At 37.0% G+C, this 18,864-nt stretch overlaps 1 protein-coding gene across 2 annotated transcripts in view; it reads left to right on the top strand.

Moving 5' to 3' along the window:
* The window catches only part of NOL10 (nucleolar protein 10), a 49,017-nt gene extending 32,593 nt beyond the window's left edge, over positions 1-16,424 (top strand). The window contains exons 14-21 of one of the 2 annotated variants that reach the window (XM_084283510.1): positions 2,396-2,522; positions 4,065-4,144; positions 4,266-4,364; positions 4,772-4,861; positions 7,065-7,238; positions 7,620-7,867; positions 13,019-13,121; positions 15,651-16,424. In XM_084283510.1, the coding sequence (XP_084139636.1) occupies positions 2,396-2,522; positions 4,065-4,144; positions 4,266-4,364; positions 4,772-4,861; positions 7,065-7,238; positions 7,620-7,867; positions 13,019-13,121; positions 15,651-15,770 (1,041 nt within the window). In that variant the 3' untranslated portion in view covers positions 15,771-16,424. The remainder of the gene's footprint in view (positions 1-2,395; positions 2,523-4,064; positions 4,145-4,265; positions 4,365-4,771; positions 4,862-7,064; positions 7,239-7,619; positions 7,868-13,018; positions 13,122-15,650) is intronic. The other variant, XM_084283511.1, reaches the window with a different exon arrangement.
* The last annotated feature ends 2,440 nt before the right edge of the window (positions 16,425-18,864 follow it).

Genomic DNA, 18,864 nt, shown 5'->3' with positions numbered 1-18,864 from the left:
AATTTGTCCCAGTGCCTGACTGCTCTTTCTGAGAAGAAATGTCTCCTCATTTCCAACCTGACCCCCCCCCGGCACAACTTGAGGCCATTCCCTAAAACTTATACCCCTACAAAATGCTATGCTGCATGCTGTGACCATACCAGCGTCAGCTGGCAGTGTTCCCAGTGCCTGCTGCATACCTGATGGCATGGTACAGACAAATCCCTGGAGCTGTGGAGCTTGTACCTGGGTGCAGAGACAGCAGAGCCTCGCGTTTCATGAGGGCGGGGTATGCTGGTAGTGGATCACTCTGCAATTGAAATGCAGTGGCATTTTAAGCCTGTGAAGAATTTACGGTTACATTGGAAAGAAATTTCTTGTTGATATTTTTGGCACTGTGTCTGGTATCGCTTGCCTTTTTTATTTTTAATTTTTGTCCTAAGCTTTAAAAGATGTTCCCTTTTAACATACCAAGCAAAATCCTAGAGGTTTCCTAGAGGTGTCCTGGAATAGGTAGGCAAGAAGTTTTAGTAGGGTGAGAGAGAGGGAAACGAGGCAATAAAACTTACAGAAACATCTCTGTAGGGTTTTCATTTTTGTCAGTTTACATGCAAAATTTGAAAAATGGCAGAACTCTGTATTTTTTCCCGGTATTCTGCCACTGCTTTTTTTCCATTAATTATCTCACTTTCCCCCCTTGTTTTCTATGATGTGGTCCTGCAACTTGCTTCATACATCGTAGAGAAAATTAAGGTCGTGTAGCTTTTAGGTGTTTCATCACTGACTGACATTTTGCCATAGAAGTTTTAATCTTAGTATCAGGTTTTGAGTACAGGTATGCATGAACAGTGAGTGGGGTTACAGCTGAAAGGTGGAGAAACATTTTTTCCTTATTTCTGAGACTTCTGCTTTAAGTTTGTTTTTTTTTTTTTTTTTTTTTTTTTTTAAAGATTTACACCAGTCAAGATCACATCTGGGGATTACCCTAATTGGTTACAGTTGTTTGAATTCTAATGAGTAATGTGCACTGTGCAAGGCTTGAACAGATAGTGCCACAGAAATGGAAGTGATGAAAAAAGTTTATTGAAGTGATAGAGATCTTTACATAATGCGTCAGCAAGATGGAATGAAGGGGAACTTTTTATTTAATTGGAATGGAAGTGAGTCAAGGATTCTCTAATCTCATTTCTAATAATCTTCAGCAGACATTTATACTTACATTCGATTACAGGAAAAGTTTTGATAGTTAATAAGCGACTTGTTTTGTTTTGTTTTGTTTTTTACAAGGGCAAACTGTCATCCAAAACACAAAAATGGGTAAACTTTAAAGATGATTCCCTTAATACATTCATGTTTTGGTGATCTGGTAATGAAGCACCAATTGCTGGTTTCTTCAATGGCATGAAAAACAATAGCACATTTAATATTTCTAGACTGCTTTGTTATTAATATGAAAGTGTGGCGCTTAGATTTGAGTTGCAACCATTGCTGTTTGTATTGTTGTTTTGTGATTTGAGTTTTTCACATGAGTTTTTAGCGAACAAAATGGAAGCCTCAATAGAAGTCCCACTCCAGGAGTTAACTGGCCACTTTGCATTCTAAAACTTAGCTGATTTGCTCTGGAGAGAAAAATGTAATGTTGGATTTTTCCGTTCAGCTAGCTCACCTACTAAAATAATAATACTGGAACAGTTGAGTATGTCAGTGCGCATCAGGATAGGGAGGAATTTCAATCAGAACAGCAGGAGGGAAAAGTTAAGGGAGATAATTATTGACTTGGGAAGTTGGAGGAAGCATATGTGGAAAAGAAAGTTGATAGTGCAATGTAATATTGTTCAAATAAATCCTTTGCCTCATGGTGGAAATATGCGATCTTTTTTTAATATTTCCCATTAATTGTCCATACAGTCTGGATTTTTTCCTTGAACAAAAGTACATGAAATATACCTGTAATGTTCTGTATAAAATCCTATTCTGCCCTACTTATTTTAATTAATGTGATCATGTAGTAAACTAATGAGACCATGGTCCAGCTGTGCTGTACAGATTAGTTGATATCTAGTGCCATTAGTTACATTGTTAATTATATCTATAATGTTTAGCTCTGAGCTTTTAATAAATTAATTGGTCCGACTAGGATCACTTGAAACTGTTGAATATAAACCTCTAAATTGTTGGTCTCAAATAAATTACCTACGTTAAAAGAACACTTAAATAATCGATAGTACTTCTTATTGGTAATGTAAGCAGTAGATTTAATTGTGTTCTCCAACTGCTGTTGTTCTTAAGGTGTATTTGATTTCAGGGAGATTTATTTATTCTTCCAGCACAGGAGCTGAGAGCCTAACATTAGGTGTTGTTTTTTTTTTTTTTCTGTATCTATATACGATTTTGTACCTTTCTGTAATATCCCCAGGTTTTAGGACCTGCCCCCAGATGGTGTTCCTTCTTGGACAACTTGACTGAAGAACTGGAAGAGAATCCAGAGAGCACAGTTTACGATGACTACAAATTTGTGACCAGAAAAGACCTTGAAAATTTAGGTAAAATTTCTTTAGCTGACTTGGTTATTCTGTTTGTTTTTTTATCACACATCTAAGTTTATTAGTTCAGATGTGACTTATCAGTAAGAAATGCAGAGAACTGATTGAAATTCATTGGCAGTAGTTTCTTCCAGTCGTCTTGGTTATTAGTATACCAGATTGATGACTTTCTGTTCCTTGGTTCCCAACCAGTGCAACACTAGATGTTTGTGTTGAAAAATGATTCACCTGCCAAAGGATACCCTAATTGAGGATAGTATTTTCCAGAAAATAAAACTCCATTCTAGGGTTAATGGAAAAATGGTTTCGTGGAACTAGAATACTGAAAATGACATAGCAGAGAGGGTAAGCATGTGTGACTCAAGGCAGTTGATTCTTTTTCGTTCCACTATGTATTTTGATTGTAGTGTTTTACTCCAGTTTAATTCATTTACCTCTGAATATGGCAGGACAAGGAGGAGGTCTTCCAGAACACCTGCCTGATCTTCTGAAGGAGGTGGTCTGAATGTAGCCCATAGATCCCTATTCAAAACTTAAGGGAATTAGGCAGTGTAGCATTATCAACACAGAGACTTGACTGGAAATAGTTCTTCTGCTTTAAATTCACAATTTTCACAATAAATATTCACAATTTCACAGTAAATATTCACAATTACGTAGTAAAATTCACTTCCCCCCTGAGTGCAAGCTTTCAAATGAAGAACCATCTTGGGATATATTTTGCATTTCATACATCAGTGTTCTTTGTATAGCACCCGTTATCTGAAGTACTCTTATTTTGGAGTATGCAGGAGGGTTGTTTCCTGGAAACAGTTTAAAATAAATAAGAACTTTGCTTTCTGAGATACACAGAACTTTGTCTCTCTCTCTCTTCTTTTTTTTTTCCCTTTAGTTCTAGAATAGGTTTAATTCTTAGTTTCTAAAGATTTGGGGATCTGTAGAGGATATTTTGCTATAAAAGGATTCCTTTTTTCTCAGTTTTGGAATTTTGTGAAGATACAAGGAAGGACAATTTGACAACTGTTCAGTATTTTCATTCTTACTGTCGGTTAGGGCATAGGGTGACAGTTTTATAACCTGATGTGGTACTGTATTTCTTTCAGCACATTGATTCTTCAAAGATAGGGACCCAAGATGAAATTCTTTCATTCATAACTTCGGCATACCACACAATAAAAGTGCTTGTCAAACATGTACAGACTTTCCAAAAAGAAAAACCAAAACTTTTTCTTTGTAGACTTCCTATGGTGCACAGAACATGTAGACATCTATAAAAAGTGCACAGTAACATGTATTATGACAACAAAAATGGATTTTGTTGCTCCAAAGTAGCTAGGATTTCTTGCTGGCCTAGCTTGATTTTTTGCAGTTTTACTTAGTCTTGGTGTGCTGGATGTGACTATCAGAGAGATTAATGTGTTGCATTGGCAGTGCTTGTTTGTCTTGAACTGAGTAAGTGAAGTGGCTAGCTTGGAATAGGAGTGAAATTTATCTTTATCTGTGAAAGCTCTTTGAAATCCTCTGTAATTTTTTTTTTCCCAGGCCTTGCGCATCTCATTGGATCGACGCTGCTCAGAGCATATATGCATGGTTTTTTCATGGATATAAGACTTTATCATAAGGTAAAAAATGATGCTTGTAAACTGCTGCTCTTAATAAAATGTGTTGTGCTTTTTTTTTTCCCACATAAAGGACAGTATCATGTATTAATGATATATATTTTTTCCTTCTGCTTGTTCAAAGGCAAAAATGATGGCTAACCCCTTTGCCTATGAAGAATACAGAAGAGAGAAAATAAGACAGAAGATAGAAGAAACACGTGCACAGAGAGTACAGCTGAAGGTAAATCCTGGGAACAATGAATATGCTCTGGAAGAACTGTTCATAAAAAACATAAAAAATAGCATATTCTTAAGTGTATCTCAGAAAGGTAATTGCTTAGGATTTGATTCTGTTTATCGTTAGAGACAAACAGTAAAGTTGGCATTAATTTATAGAACTTTCTGAATGGAAACATAATATTCTCATGCATATGAATCCCACAGATGAGAAAGTCTGATATCAAACTGTAAAAGAGCAACTCTCATCACATTTGCTGCTTGAGCAGATAACCCAGAGGTAAAACTTCCAGTCTCTGCTTGCCATTAAACTAAACGACTCAGGCCATTGAAATGCAATACTCTGGAAAGAAATACATAAAAATAACATTGTGTTTATACACGTATTCTCTTTATATCTATATTCTTTAGAAACTTCCAAAAGTTAATAAAGAGCTTGCACTCAAACTGATTGAAGAAGAAGGAGAAGAACAACAGCTTACCAGAAAAAGGAAGCAAAAGGTAAGTTTTTGTTTTAAAGTCTTCTCTAACTAGGAACACAGAAATAATAATGCTTATAGTTACCAATTTATTGTTACCTGGCCAAACGGATTCAGAACTCTGTTTCTTGTCTCATAAATATTTACTAGGTGACTGTAAAGTGGACTTGTGTAGCTGGAGTATCAAACAGGCCATGTAATAACCTTGTCATCTGTATTAAAAGTTTTAAATGCTGAAATATGCCCTGCTGAAGATGATGGTGGGCCTTGTAGGAGTCCAGAAGCTAGTTAAGTGCAGAACTGATATCAAAGCTGTTCAGAGAAAAAAAACTTTTTTCATTTGTTAGCATTTTAGTGCAAGGTGCCGCACCTGGGTCGGGGCAATCCCAGACAGGAGTACAGACTGGGAGAAGTACTCATTGAGAGCAGCCCTGCACAGAAGGACTTGGGGGTTCTGGTGGACAAAAGGCTCGATGTGAGTGAGCCATGAGTGTGCACTTGCAGCCTAGAAGGCCAGCTGCATCCTGGGTTTCATCCACAGAGGAGTGGCCAGCAGGTGGAGGGAGATGATTGTCCCCCTCTGCTCTGCCCTTGTGAGGCCCTGCCTGGAGTACTGCATCAACATCTGGGGCCCCCAGCACAAGAAAGATGTGGGGCTGTTAGTGTGGGTCCAGAGGGGGGCCACAAAGATGATCAGAGGGCTGGAGCATCTCTCCTGTGATGGAAGGCTGAGAGAGCTGGGGGCTGTTCACCCTGGAGAAGAGAAGTCTCTGGGGAGACTTTATTTGTGGTCTTTCAGTACGTAAAGAGTGCTTCTATGGAGAGCAACTTTTTACATGGGCAGATAGTGATAGGGTAAGAGGTTTAAAACTCAAAATTGGAGTTTTAGATTAGATGTTAGTAGGAAATTATTCACTCAGAAGGTGGTGAGGCACTGGAACAGGTTGCCCAGAGAAGCTGTGGAAGCCCCATCCCTGGAGGTGTTCAGGACCAGGTTGGATGGAGCTTTGGGCAACCTGGTTTGGTGGGAGGTGTCCCTGCCCATGGCAGGAGGGTTGGAACTGGTCTTTAAGGTTCTTTCCAACGCAAACCATTCTGTAAGTCATGAAAGGCAGCTATTAGCTTCATGTGGCATCCAATGAAAGGTTGAGATGGTTAGGAACCATGAACTACTAAAAAAGAAGGTGGTGGTAAAACCTTAAATGCAGGATTTCTAAGCCAGTGTTGGAGTGGAAATGAGTTCAATAAATGGAGAGTGATTTTTGTAGGAATACAGATAGATGGCATCTCAAAGTACATTAAAAAGAGTACATTAAAATGTGTGGTCTGATTATTTTCCTGAAATGGCTCTAGGAGTCTTGTGAAGAGCCCTTTATTTTTGGCTTTGAGATTGAGCTTCTAGCTTCCAAATGAGATTGCAAGTTGCACATTTGCAACAGCTTCTGCACTTGAAATTTAAACTTGTTTCCTCTATCTTTTTTCCTACTTTGTAGGTAACAATGAACATATCATGCTGGGGTGTGTTCAATGTGCTAGTAGAAGTTTGGAAATGTTAAATTATAAGATCAGCTTTTACTGCAAAAAGCTATGTATTCAACTGTCTGAAACGACAAGTATTCATGTGAACATTAGTTGTAGTTTGAACTGTTCTTAACTCAACAATAGCATAATTTACATTGGGTTCTTTTAATTTCCAGCATGAATGAAACTGCCTTTTCCATTCTGTATGTGAGGGCAGTGAAGAAATTGTAATAAGATGTACAGAAATACTTACGTATTTACAGTAAAACAATAGTAGTATTTTATGAAGACATGTTTACTCTGATAATTTGTTTTACGTGCTGTAGAGTCATCCTCATCAGGCAGGGTATTTGCCTCAGAGGTACTGCTGGTTAGTCAATGGATATCAACATGTCTCCAGACTAGCTGGCTGTGAATGTATGAGATATATTAACTCAGAAATAGTAGTAATTGTGTATTTATGGTGTCTGTACTGTGCTTGTCTTGCTTACAGGTAGCTTAGAATGATACTTATTTGATCTTTGTGAAAGTAATAAAGTATAATAACCATAAATCTTGATTTATGTGACCTGGAAGGATAAAGCAACTGATACTTTGCATTCAGTTTTTGAGTTTTGTTTAATTGAAGTGTTGTTAGGTATTTTTTACCAATGTCTGTTTTGATATTTTTTTTATAACTAACTCATGCTTCGATTCTTTTCCAGAATATGCCTAGCCTTCTCAAAGATGATCGCTTTAAAGTCATGTTTGAGAATCCAGATTTCCAGGTAGATGAGCAGAGTGAAGAATTCAGGCTACTTAATCCACTTGTTTCTAAAACAAGTGAGAAAAGAAAGAAGAAACTAAAGCTGTTACTGGAACAGGAGGCAAAAGAACAGGTAAAATATTTTCCTTTTGGTGTATGAAAAAGACATATTTTTACCTTTATGTCATTCGTTTAGCTTTTTTTTTACCCTAGAAAGAAGGAAAGAAGAAGGCAATGCACGAATGTCTTACCAGCTAAATTAGTTGGATAATATTATAAATTATATCTAAGTTTTCAGGTGTATGTCTTCATGAATATAGGTTTGAAAAACATATAATATGTAGGTGGAGGTAATTTTTATAATATTTCTGCTTCATTTGCTGTTAGTGCTTTTGTTCAGGTTTTGGATCTCTTCAAGTGCATCTAAGTAAAAGCTGACGTACTCTCACTGCAGAAATGGTTTGAAAAGAAAATTAGTTGATGATTTCTCATTTTAATCTATTTTTGTCTGCAGGAAGAGGAGGAAGAACCAGAAGGAAAACCAAGTGATGCAGAAAGTTCTGAGAGTTCAGATGATGAAAAAGGTTGGGTTGAAGAGGTCAGGAAACAGCGCAAGCTTCTGCGCCAAGAGGAAAAAGTAAAGCGGCAGGAAAGGTTCAAGGAGGATCAGCAAACATTACTAAAACCTCAGTTTTTCGAGATTAAAGAAGGAGAGGAATTCAGAAGCTTCAAAGACTCTGCCAAAAAACAAAAATTAATGAAGTAAGACTAAAATTCCTATTTTAACATCTGGGGGTGGAAGATTCTCAAGTATTTCTCTAGAGTGCAGGCCAGTGGCATTTTGGTTAGTTAGCATGATAGTCTTGGAAGCACTTACTAATAAAGCCACATCTGGTGATTCAGGGATATGACTTAGAGGGACATAATTGTTGAAAGGTTTTAGTTATTGCCAAACAAATATAACATTTTAAGTATGCCAGAGACACAATGCAAATGAGATGAGTAAGAGATTCGTATTCTGAGCCTGATCTGGGCATCCGTGTTTTTTTTTTTGTTTTGTTTGTTTGTTTTTGTTTGTTTTTTTTTTTTCAGGATCAGTGCTGCTTACACAAATAACAGCACTGATGTCTCTGAGACTGGTTATATTTCTCCACCAATGTCAATATGAGGTTGACATTCTGGATGTTTTTGAGCTGACCCTCTACAAGGCTGTCTAGTACTGCATGATCAGCCACTGTTTGGGGGCAGGTTCCGGGTAGTAAAAGAAAAAATCATTTGGTCTGTGTATTTTTATGGCATCCAGAAATTTTCGTAAAATATGCTGTCCTTTTGTTGTCAGGTCTAACTGTTCTTATTTTTGCAATGCAAAAGGAAAAAAATGGACTCAGTTTTCTTATTTGGATTTCTTTAAATTGTTGATCAACTGAAATAATTGGGTACTGCATAAAGGGCACGCTTAACCTTTAGGCTTGCAAACTAAAGGACTTGGCTTTGAGACGCTTAATGCCTGTAAATCTCATTGACATTTTTTTTTCCAGAGGTGAGTTTAGGCCTTCAGAAGATGAGATTTAATAGCTTTTATTATTTGGAGAGTAGGCACTAACATTAAAACCATGAGGGACAATAGGTTCAAAGTTCTTGCAGCACATTGGAGGCAGAGCAGAATTTTGGCTAATATTGGAAACAACTTGCTGTGTTAGATGGATCCCATAATAGCCTTTTATTTTTTTACTTAGAATAAAATGGTACATTCAAGGTGAATAACATATATAATGGGGCTGCTTTTTATGTGAGTAGGAACTGATAATGCAGCCTAGATGTTTCATGATGGACTTTTCCTAGAGATAGGTAGAGAAACACATGATAAAATTCAGCCTTTCTCTTAAATGTACAAGCTTTTAACTAGAGTTACCATATTATATGGTCTCTGAGCATTACTGGTACATTGTTCCTACAGTAGTCTATGATTTCTATGTTGTACCAGTAAAATCCCTTTAAATACAAATAGGATAGTTCTAGTTTTCTAGTAGTTCTGCAAGTGATATTTATGTTAACTGTTATCAGCAAATGTTTACACACACAGGGTTTTCTGATGTTCCCTAGAGTAAATATACCCATTCATTCTGGACTCTAGCTTGCTGAGATTTCTCTAGCATTCTTCTGATTATTTTTCTTTCTATGTTATAGACGATGATGTAGCTTTTTCCTCTTGTCAGTCCTTCTGCTTTGTCAGAAGGAAAATAGCCAGTGTGGATGCTGTCCTAGGAAATGTCCTAGGATAAAGATATTTCTCACATTAAATTCATAGTCATGTTATAAAGTGACTTGAAAGGAGCATGAAAGAGTGGTGAAATGGCAGTGTTCTCATTGACATTGAAATACTTCCCTTTAAAGCAGTATGGCTGCAGCCTGTTTCCTCTCTTCTTTCATCAAATTGAGCTACTGACCTCTAAACAAAATTCTCAAGGACTCTTCGTTTGAAATATTAAGATTTCATTTTGTTAGAAACATGTGCAAGGATACTGTAAGTCAGATATATAAGCCAACACAGCTATAAAGAAGAGAAGCATTTAGAAAAAAAATGATAATGACACAGAATGAAGTTAAATCTTTCATCTGGTGTTCAGTGGGAGAAAGATCATTGCTTCAGCTAGGAAAAAATGAAATCAAATACCACAGTCTTGTCCAGTGGATGGAAGAATATCAGTGATGACATAAACCGTGGAAAGATCTTTTAAAAGATTCCTTTTAGGGAAGAGAGCATCTGTCTTAAGATTCACGGTTCTGTGCAGAATATTTTGCAAGATGTGATGTGGAATTAGGGCTGCCTAGGTCATGTATCCTCAGTGCAGTAGTAGCACAGGTGGGATGTATTGTAAAATGTTTAAAAATTGGGGGGGGAAGGGGGGATTTAAGATAGAACAGCATGACAAAAATGTGACTCCCGCCTTTGTTTTTCTTTGAGTTGCTGTCACTGAATTGTCTTTCCCCCTTTTTTTCTTTTGCTCTGGCAGTAATTTCTGTACTCACTGATGCCGTTCGGGCTCGTCCAAGCATTGTTCTGACTACGTATGCTCCTCAGATTCTGGGAGCAAACTCAGAATTAACAGCAGGTGTCCATTTGTCGTACCGCACAGCTGATACGATTACAGAATCATGACTTAGTCTCTGTTGAGACCTAACCTGCTCTGTTAAGCACTTTTACACAGTAGAATTTTTTGTTAAAAAAAAAAAAAACTAAATAATGTTTTCTGCCGGCCTTATTCAGTGATAAATAGTCAGCATAAAAAATAATTAATTCACCTAATGTACGGAAAATTGGGAAGACTGTAGTGGCATGTACAATCCGGTGAGGCTGGCATGTTTGTCTTTGATTTGATTTATTCAAGCAATGGAATGATGGTCTGTGACCAATGTAATTAAGTACCTTAATACCTTCACTATGCACTTAATGGCTAGGTGTTCTTTTTTTCTCTAATCGTATAATGTTCTACCTGAGGAAACAGTTTATGACTTACATAAAACTGGGTGTTGCTTTTGACATGTTCCTGACTCAGCACGGCTCCAAGCCCAACTTCTAAAGCAGGGGTGCATACTATAAATTTCTTAGCAGACCAGCAGTCTACACGTTTCTTTGCGCAGGAAAGCTGCAAAACTTAAACTAAAACACAACAAACGCCTTGTCTCAAAGCTGTCTGCCTTTCTCTTCCCCCTTTTATGTTCTTATGCTTACACGTGAAAACCTGCTGAACGTACCAGTAAAGATGCAAGACTTTTATTTGTTTACTTTCTGTATAATTTCCTTGCTTAACAGCTTAAAAGGAATACATAAAAGGTGAGGGCTTTTATCAGTGTGCTAAGAGCTCTTTAGATTTTCTTGATTTCCCTTTAAAATGTTTGTAAGTGAAGTTAAAGCATTTCAAAACTAAAAACTGTAGCAACCGTACTTTGTAAAGTATAAATCAGTGCTTACATCTTCTGAGATGGGCAATAAAGTCAAGAAAAGACAACAAAAACATAGCAATATCTAGGAAAGTCAGCTAAAGCATCATGGCAGGAAAGGAAAAGTCCTGGAAAACTCTTCTCTTTTGCTTTATAAGGAGGAAAAAATAAGTGCCCGATTTTTTTTTTAAGTTTTTGGTTTTGTACTGAAGGGTGGGAGAAGTTGATTTGAGTAACACTCTTAAGGAATCCATTGGATCAATTTGTTGAGGATGATATAGGAAAAAAAGACCCTAGCTGTTGTAAGTTTGAGTGCAATTCACTGTGATTTGGGTCTGCACATCTTCAGATAAGCACAGCAATACCTGCTTTTATTCTGTAAAATTGCAAACCAAAAGCATTTTCTTGATATCTTCTCGTTTTAGTTTTTCTCCTGACTGAAGCAGTATCTAGGCAGTCATGCTCAATAATTGCTGGGTAGCAGCCATATTTCTCCGATGCACTTTCAAAGGGGAGAAAAAATGGAACTCCACTTGCTTGTAGAAATCCCACCACAATGTCGGCGACTGATCTTCTGCCATAGTTAGCTCTAAGGCTTAGCTTGTCTTCCCGATTCACACAGATGGAACAAGTTTTTACATGTACTGAATGAAAAATATACTACAGAAAAAATACAATCAAAGTACCTAGTCATGAGAAATAAAGTAATTCTTGACAGTAATTTTTCATTGTTAATCTGAAGAGTCTTTGTTACATAAATGGCTCATTAACCAAAATTCTGCAGGCTTCAGAGGCTTCATACATGGGGCACGATCTGTGAGCCTTTCATCATTAGAAACTCCATTGACTTTGGGTGGCTGCTAGTCATGTGTATTTTTATGATGATTTATTTTCCACCATTCCTTTAAAGTAAAAAGTTGCAGAATTGTATATGCTGGCATTCTGCTAACACATGCACTTCAAAACTTGTCCAAAAAAAAGTGTTTCTTACCCCTCTTCAGGAAGATCTAACTAATAGCAGTATCTCAATTCTCAATATCTAAATTCATTTACAGTTAGGTGAATGCTTTCTGAGTGTGTCACAGAGTAAGTTTGGTCCTCCCAGCGATGTTGTGTTCTCACATAGCCTTGCCTGCTTGTAGGCACCAAATTACAAAGGATTTGCTACAGTAGGAACCACAAATAGCATTTAGCAAGACTGGATCAACCATGTCTGCCTCACCCCTGCGCTGGAGGTCCTTCAGGTCCTTTGAGGTCTTCAGCCCTCGGCTGCTCCAATTTGCAACCCCCTTACTGAAGTCACATTTGGTGCCTGAGACCAAATAACTCAGAGAAACTGAGTTACTGATGAGCACTGTGGGGTCGGGTTCTCTCTTTTTTTTTTTATCAGTCTGGCTTTGTTTGCATTGTTCTTTTATTTAGAAAACTTTGTATCATACAGTTACGGGACGCAGTGTCTGAATAATCATTTTTAATTGGGCTATGTAGTTTCTGTCGGTGAAGTGATGATTCATTCTGTGATGAATTAATTTTAATGTATAGCCAAGATTAGCTCCTTCCCTCAAATGTGTTTCTCAAATCAGAAATTATAAGTTATTAAGCAAACTGGATAGATCATGCTTTAAAGTTTTTTTTTATATCTGTTAGTGCAGCAGAATACCTGACTTTTTCTAAAATGTCATAGAAAACTATAGCAATAGTAGGATGTGGTTTCTTTTTCAGCTAGAGGCCTGATGCTTTTTTAGAAGACAATGAACTTTTCAGTAGAAACATTTTTTAAATTTATATAAACAGTATCTGGAGGGAATGATTTGAGCTTGTGTTTCTTCTCTGTTTACTGAGTGCTTATTTTTTCGACATATGGCATTTCGGGGTTTCAGAGAAACTGAGATTAGTTTTGACTGCATTATCAGCATTTATTGTAGCAAAGAGATGGCAAGAACAGGGACTAATGTTAATTATTCTCCGCAGGAAAACTCTTGGAGATCGTTTAAAGCTTGAAGAAAAACTTGGCACGTTAAATGTCTCTGATACCACAGTAGGCAGCAAGCAGACAACATTCAGATTAAAGAAGGTGAGCTATATATATATATATAACTTTTTATTATTTTATTATTTTTCTTTTAAGATAATACACGAGTAACTTTAGTTTTTGCATGAAGGAACAGGAACTTTAAAACCGTCAAACAAATGTCCCTCTTCGTTTTTTTATATGCTGCCAACTCTGCTGCTTCTTGCCAAGAGAATGAAAGCCTCTGGTAGCACTCGGTATGCTTATACCCTTATAACTCAGGCAGCACTCATAAAACCTTATGTTCCGGTGGAAAATACTGGCTTCCATCTTTTAATAGTTCATTCGCAGACATATCATCAGAAGCTTGTGACCTTACCTGACATCGGTGCCAGGACTGATCAGATCTTGGTTTGCAGGTCCAAACACAATCGGGATGCTGTAGGTGACAGTCTTTCTCTTGGCTGATGGGGCTGTTTTGTCTCAGCATGATGAAGACAGAGCTCCTAACCGCTTTTGTCACTGAACTTTGTAACACATCACAAGAATGAGCTCTGGTCCTGTTGTACTTGCCAAATTCCACTGGAAATGTGTAGTTGACTGCTGCCTGTCTACCCTTCCCAAAGGGTTTTTATTTCCTGTCCTAAGGTATTTTGTAGATCATTGACAGCTGATCACCCTGTGGTGCAGGAATGGTGAATTCCATGTGTGCATCTGCTACTGTTGTAGAACACTTCGGGAATTTTTGCTTAAAAAAAAAAAAAAAAAAAAAAGTTATAGAATTGAACCAAGGACACATTATAGAAGCTGAAGGTCCCTATTAATTGATACTTCAGTTGACAAAATGTACTTGTTTTTCTTCGAGTAAGCTTTTTTTTGCACTGTAATACATTTCTCCTTACCAGTGGTCAAATTTTCTTCTCATCTGTAAAACTGATAATACAAGAAAATAGTTAAGTGATCACTTTAGGTATACCTGAATAAAATGTTTAAATATCCACATCTATTGGAATAGTTCTACAACACTTGCTTGACTTGATTATTGACTGTTTCCGGGCTTGATTCCTGTATTTCTGGAATTTAAAGTGTGCTGACTGTTAAATGAGTTATAGGTTCCTCTGCAGTGCTCTGGAGGATAACCGTTCTGGGGATTTTACCAACTGCTGAAACTGATATGTTAGTGTCTTGCAGCTAAGTAAATAGGCTTTTGGGGACTTTTAAAGCAGTCTCTCTCATAGCAGCTTTAAATGGGGAAGTGCTGAGCCACAAGATTTCTTGCAGTCAGTGGTGAACAATGAACTATCATCTTTCGCTAACAGTTTTGTGAAGATTTGGGTGGGAGTAAGGAGGAAGAGAGTGGATATAGCAGTTGTTCAGAATGCCAATTTTACATGACTCCGTCAGATATGCTACAGCTTTGAGTATTTTAATTCATTGCTGATAATGTATATGGACAGATCTTGCAATGAATTTTTGTCATTGATATTTTGCGGTTTAGTTTTCAGAGGATTTTAAATATATATTTAAAAAAAAAAAAAAAAGTTTTATAGACTGCCCAAGTAGTTACAGTACAGAGGAACAATGCTTTATGTGCAAATGGAGATCATTGAATTTCAGCATACTAGCTGGATCAGGAAACATTAACTAAGATTTGTCATGACTGTTTCAGATGACAGCTAGGGACAGAGAGAAAACACTTACATTTTCACATAGTGGGTTTCTTTATCCCTACTTGCAGGGGAAACAGGAGTCAATAAAAGTTTGCAGACCACTGGCTTTTATTGCCATAATATGGGCATGGGTTTATTGCTACCTACAGTGGAAATCACTCTAATTGATGGAGTATTTTATAGCGTGGACACTTGTCTGAGAGTGGATAGTTCAGGTCTACTAGTTCCAGTTTATGCTTAGTTTGAAAACAAGCCTTAGTCTTCCCAAGAAAAGAGACGTTTATGGCTGTAGGAGCCTTTTTATCTGCATAGTATGTAAATTAAACCCTTTCAGTGCATATTTGAAGAGAAAAAACATTAACAGAGCATGTACCACTGGAGCAGAGATTTTCAATTATTTTCCTATGAAAAGTGTTTCTAGAATTGTATACAGTATATCAAATACTTCCAAGAAATGCTAAGAACACAGGGAACCTGTGTGCTTCAGCAAAAATAACTAATTGTCCTGTCTGTCACTTTAAAATACTCCTGTGCAAATATTAAAGGTGGTGATACCAGTTAACCAGAGTAGATACTAAATAGCCTGAAATTCTGGTCTACCTTCTTAAGGGCATTAAAACCTAAATTCTGGATTGTTATTTTAGTCTATTGTTAGACATTGGTTTTCATCTGAAATATGTGATTTTATTCAGTGCTTTTCAGTATCTTTGTCTTAAACATTTACTCTGACTTACTTTGAATGATAATGTCAGGGGATAGCCAGACCAGTAGGTACGGTATAAGACAAGGTAACGTGGGACCGTTTATAGTAACGTTTCCAGATATCCTGCAAGAATGTCTGACTTGATATAAAAGTACTTGATCAATGAGTTGATATGTAAGTTTGCAAGAACCTTAGTCTGTTTTTCTTTCAATATTCCAGTCAGAGCAGCAAAAGAAGCAGCAGGAAGCTGAGAAACAGCATCGTCAAGAGAGGAAAGCTCTTAGGCGTTCTGCTGGTCACCTCAAGAGTATACGTGGAAGAAGACAACGGTTTCATTGACTTATGTTATTTTTTAATGAACTTTTTTTTCTCACTTTTCATTTGAAAAAGGGACTTTGCAATAGCAATGTAATTGTATTTTCTTACACTGATGAACGGAAAACAGAACTTGGTAGATGATGTCTTGATGTCTTGGTAAATGATTGAGAAGCTTATCAAAGTATAAGCATTGTCCAAGGGACACTATGACTATGGTATATTATAAACTCTGGAGTGAACTGTATTTGTGCAAAAATCAACAGCAACTGGTTATTGTATAACCCTGAATGTTTTTGATATACGAATTTATGTAGACAGTGAAGCTGCCTGTCTTTTAACTTAAGAGATATGGGGTTTTGCATTCTGAAATCTTTATTTGTAACTTCTTAGATACAAGGTCAAGGGTGAGTTATTTTGTCTTAAAACTTACCTTTACAAGGGCACAACAAATTTTTCTTCTGTGCTTCTTGAAGAATGACATACAACCTTGTTTTTTAAAAAGTGACTTTGTCTTTTGTGTTCTTGGGTTGCCTAGGACATATGTTAAGAAAATAATTGTTTTTATGTTGTCTTCTTGATTACCAACAGAATGCTTGTTGCTAAAAAGAACACTTTTTTAATCTCGCAAACCCTTCATCTACATGAGTTGTTCACTACTTGAGCAAATAAATTAATTTTTACCTTTGACCTTAAAAGAGCTTTGTGTATTGTTTTTTCAAAGGTTTTATAAATTGTCTTTTTGCTAAATCCAAGAAACTGAACTTTGGATCCAGAAAAAATCAATGAATCTACCCATCACAGTAAATTACCTTGAGGCTTGGAGGTTCTTAAATGTTTTGCTTTATAAACCAGAGAGACTATTAATTTTGGTCAGGTCTCTTGGACAGTATTTACCATAGAATGTAGGTAAAAAAGTAACAATTATGTGGTTACAATTGAACCTAACTGGTTAGGGGGAAACCTTGCATTCTTATAGCCTGATGGTTTTTTTTCTGAATCAAGGTTGATTGTCTATTAGACATAGAGTAATTGGTCACAGTTGAATTTATTTCCTTCCCTCTGATTTAATTCTTTCCTTAATTCTTCCTTTAATACTTTCCTTCTGGTTGTAATTGCATTTTTGAATTTTAAAATGTCTTTTGCACATGGTATTTGCTTCTTTAAAATATGCATTGCAGTTGTCACCTCTGTCTTTTCACTCAGCTAAGGGAACAGACTCTCAATACCTAGTTTTTTTCTCCAGATCTCAAATTTCTTCATTGTCTGTACACTTCTTGTGGTTTCTGTTTTAACACAGATCTATCTATTATTCCAGTGTCTGTCTCAGCTATGCTGTATATCAAGAAATACCCTTATTACTTTTACTTTCATTTAGCCACTGAGAAAATGCAATGCAGTTAAGGGTATATCCCTCTTCTCAGAGTCTTGTCTTTTGGTGACATTCAAACCTTTGAAATCCAAGTGAAGTGACAAAGTTCTTACTAGTGCAACATTTAGTTCCATTTTCCTAAAGGAGTGAGGTTGTCAATCATCCTTCAGTTCCCATAAGAGACGTTTGGGATACACATGAAATGGTGTTTAAGTGTACTAGGTATAACCAGTGAAATGCCAGGAAAGATATGAGGATAATGTGATTAGAATATTTTAGGAAGCAAATATGAAAGTATGCAAGGCTAACTCGAGATAGAAGTGTGAGGATTGGATACCAGCCATTCCTGGGAGTAATCCTAGAAGACTGGAGATCGCAGATGGTATTTGTGTATGAGAATGTTAGAGTTGGCTCAAGAATTGGAATATTCAGGAATAGCATACGTAAACTCACCACTTGTGATGTGCTCTCTTGTACTGGGTTGTAAATTCTTCTGCTTGTCTTTGCCCAGGAGCATCTGCCTTGCGAATGGTTCTTCATGCAACAGTTTCTTCATTAGTGCACTTGATTGCTCAGGGCTTGCATGATATCATGGTGGAATAGTGCAACTGTGTGAGACACAGGAGATGCAAAGCTCTTTGCAATCTGTATCTTAGCTCTCACTGAATTCATGCTCTACTAGATGACCAGTGGCTGATGTAGATTTTGGAAGATCAGAGAGGATTAACCAGAAACAGGTTTGTAGTACCGAAGGTCCATAGGTAAAAGGTCTTTGTGCCAAAAGTAGTTTCCTGCTGCAGCTATATTCCTGAAGGAAGGGCACATTGTTCTGATTGAGGTATATGGATAACCAGCATGTCTCTAAAACAGAAAAAAAAAGAGAAAAAAAAAAAAAAAAAGAATTGAATGAATGAAAAAAAAAATTTCCCATGAACCAGCAGCTCATTAGTCAGTGATACCCAGAGAATTGGATTTCCTAGCTTTAATTCATGAAATGTTTGAAAAATGGCAGTGTTCTTTATGCATACTTCAGTCAGAAGTGTTATATGCTTGCATTTTGCTAAGAGTTGGGCATGGTTCTTCAGTGTGTCCAGCACTTGAACTCTGGCAAGCTATTGGTAGCCTGTGCACAGCTGCCTGATGTGCATGCAAGTGCAGGAGCTTTTCAGTGAAATAGGGATGATCAAATCATTGCAGTGACCATGAGCAGCAGAGCACATGAGCTGGCAGTAATGAGGTCCAGCCAGCAGACCAGTAGTGATCCTGTATTGCCGTTCCTAGAAGCTCAGCAGCTGCTGAGATCCTTTCTGACATTTAAGGTTCCTGCTCTAAGGTAAGATCTGTAGCGTTGTGGGAACACTGATTTTTTCATATGTACTGGAATTTTTGGTGATGATCAGGTTTAGAAAAGCTCACTCTAAGTAAATTTCTGGCTAATGGTTAAACTTGAGTGAAGTAGTAGCAAGAGATCTGAATCTGAAGTGTCACCTATACTGCAGTACTTTCTTATTCCACAAGTAACATAATTTATTTCAGATAGGCTATTAGTCATTGAACAGACAGAAACAAAATTACTTGTGTAATTTTCTGTCCGAAATGCTATTAACAAACCAAGAAGCATGCTGTGTTCCGGCTGCTGGTATTTTCTGAAATGGAGAGCATCCACCGATTTACACACACAAGTGAAAGAATTTACTATACCACACACCTCTTTAAGTATCTGAACAAAATAGTGTAATATGATTT

This window comes from Netta rufina (genome assembly GCF_964035555.1).
Source record: "Netta rufina genome assembly, chromosome: 3".
Taxonomy (NCBI): domain Eukaryota; kingdom Metazoa; phylum Chordata; class Aves; order Anseriformes; family Anatidae; genus Netta; species Netta rufina.
Note: the sequence above shows the minus strand (reverse complement) of the source record. Positions and strands in the feature narration are given on the sequence as shown.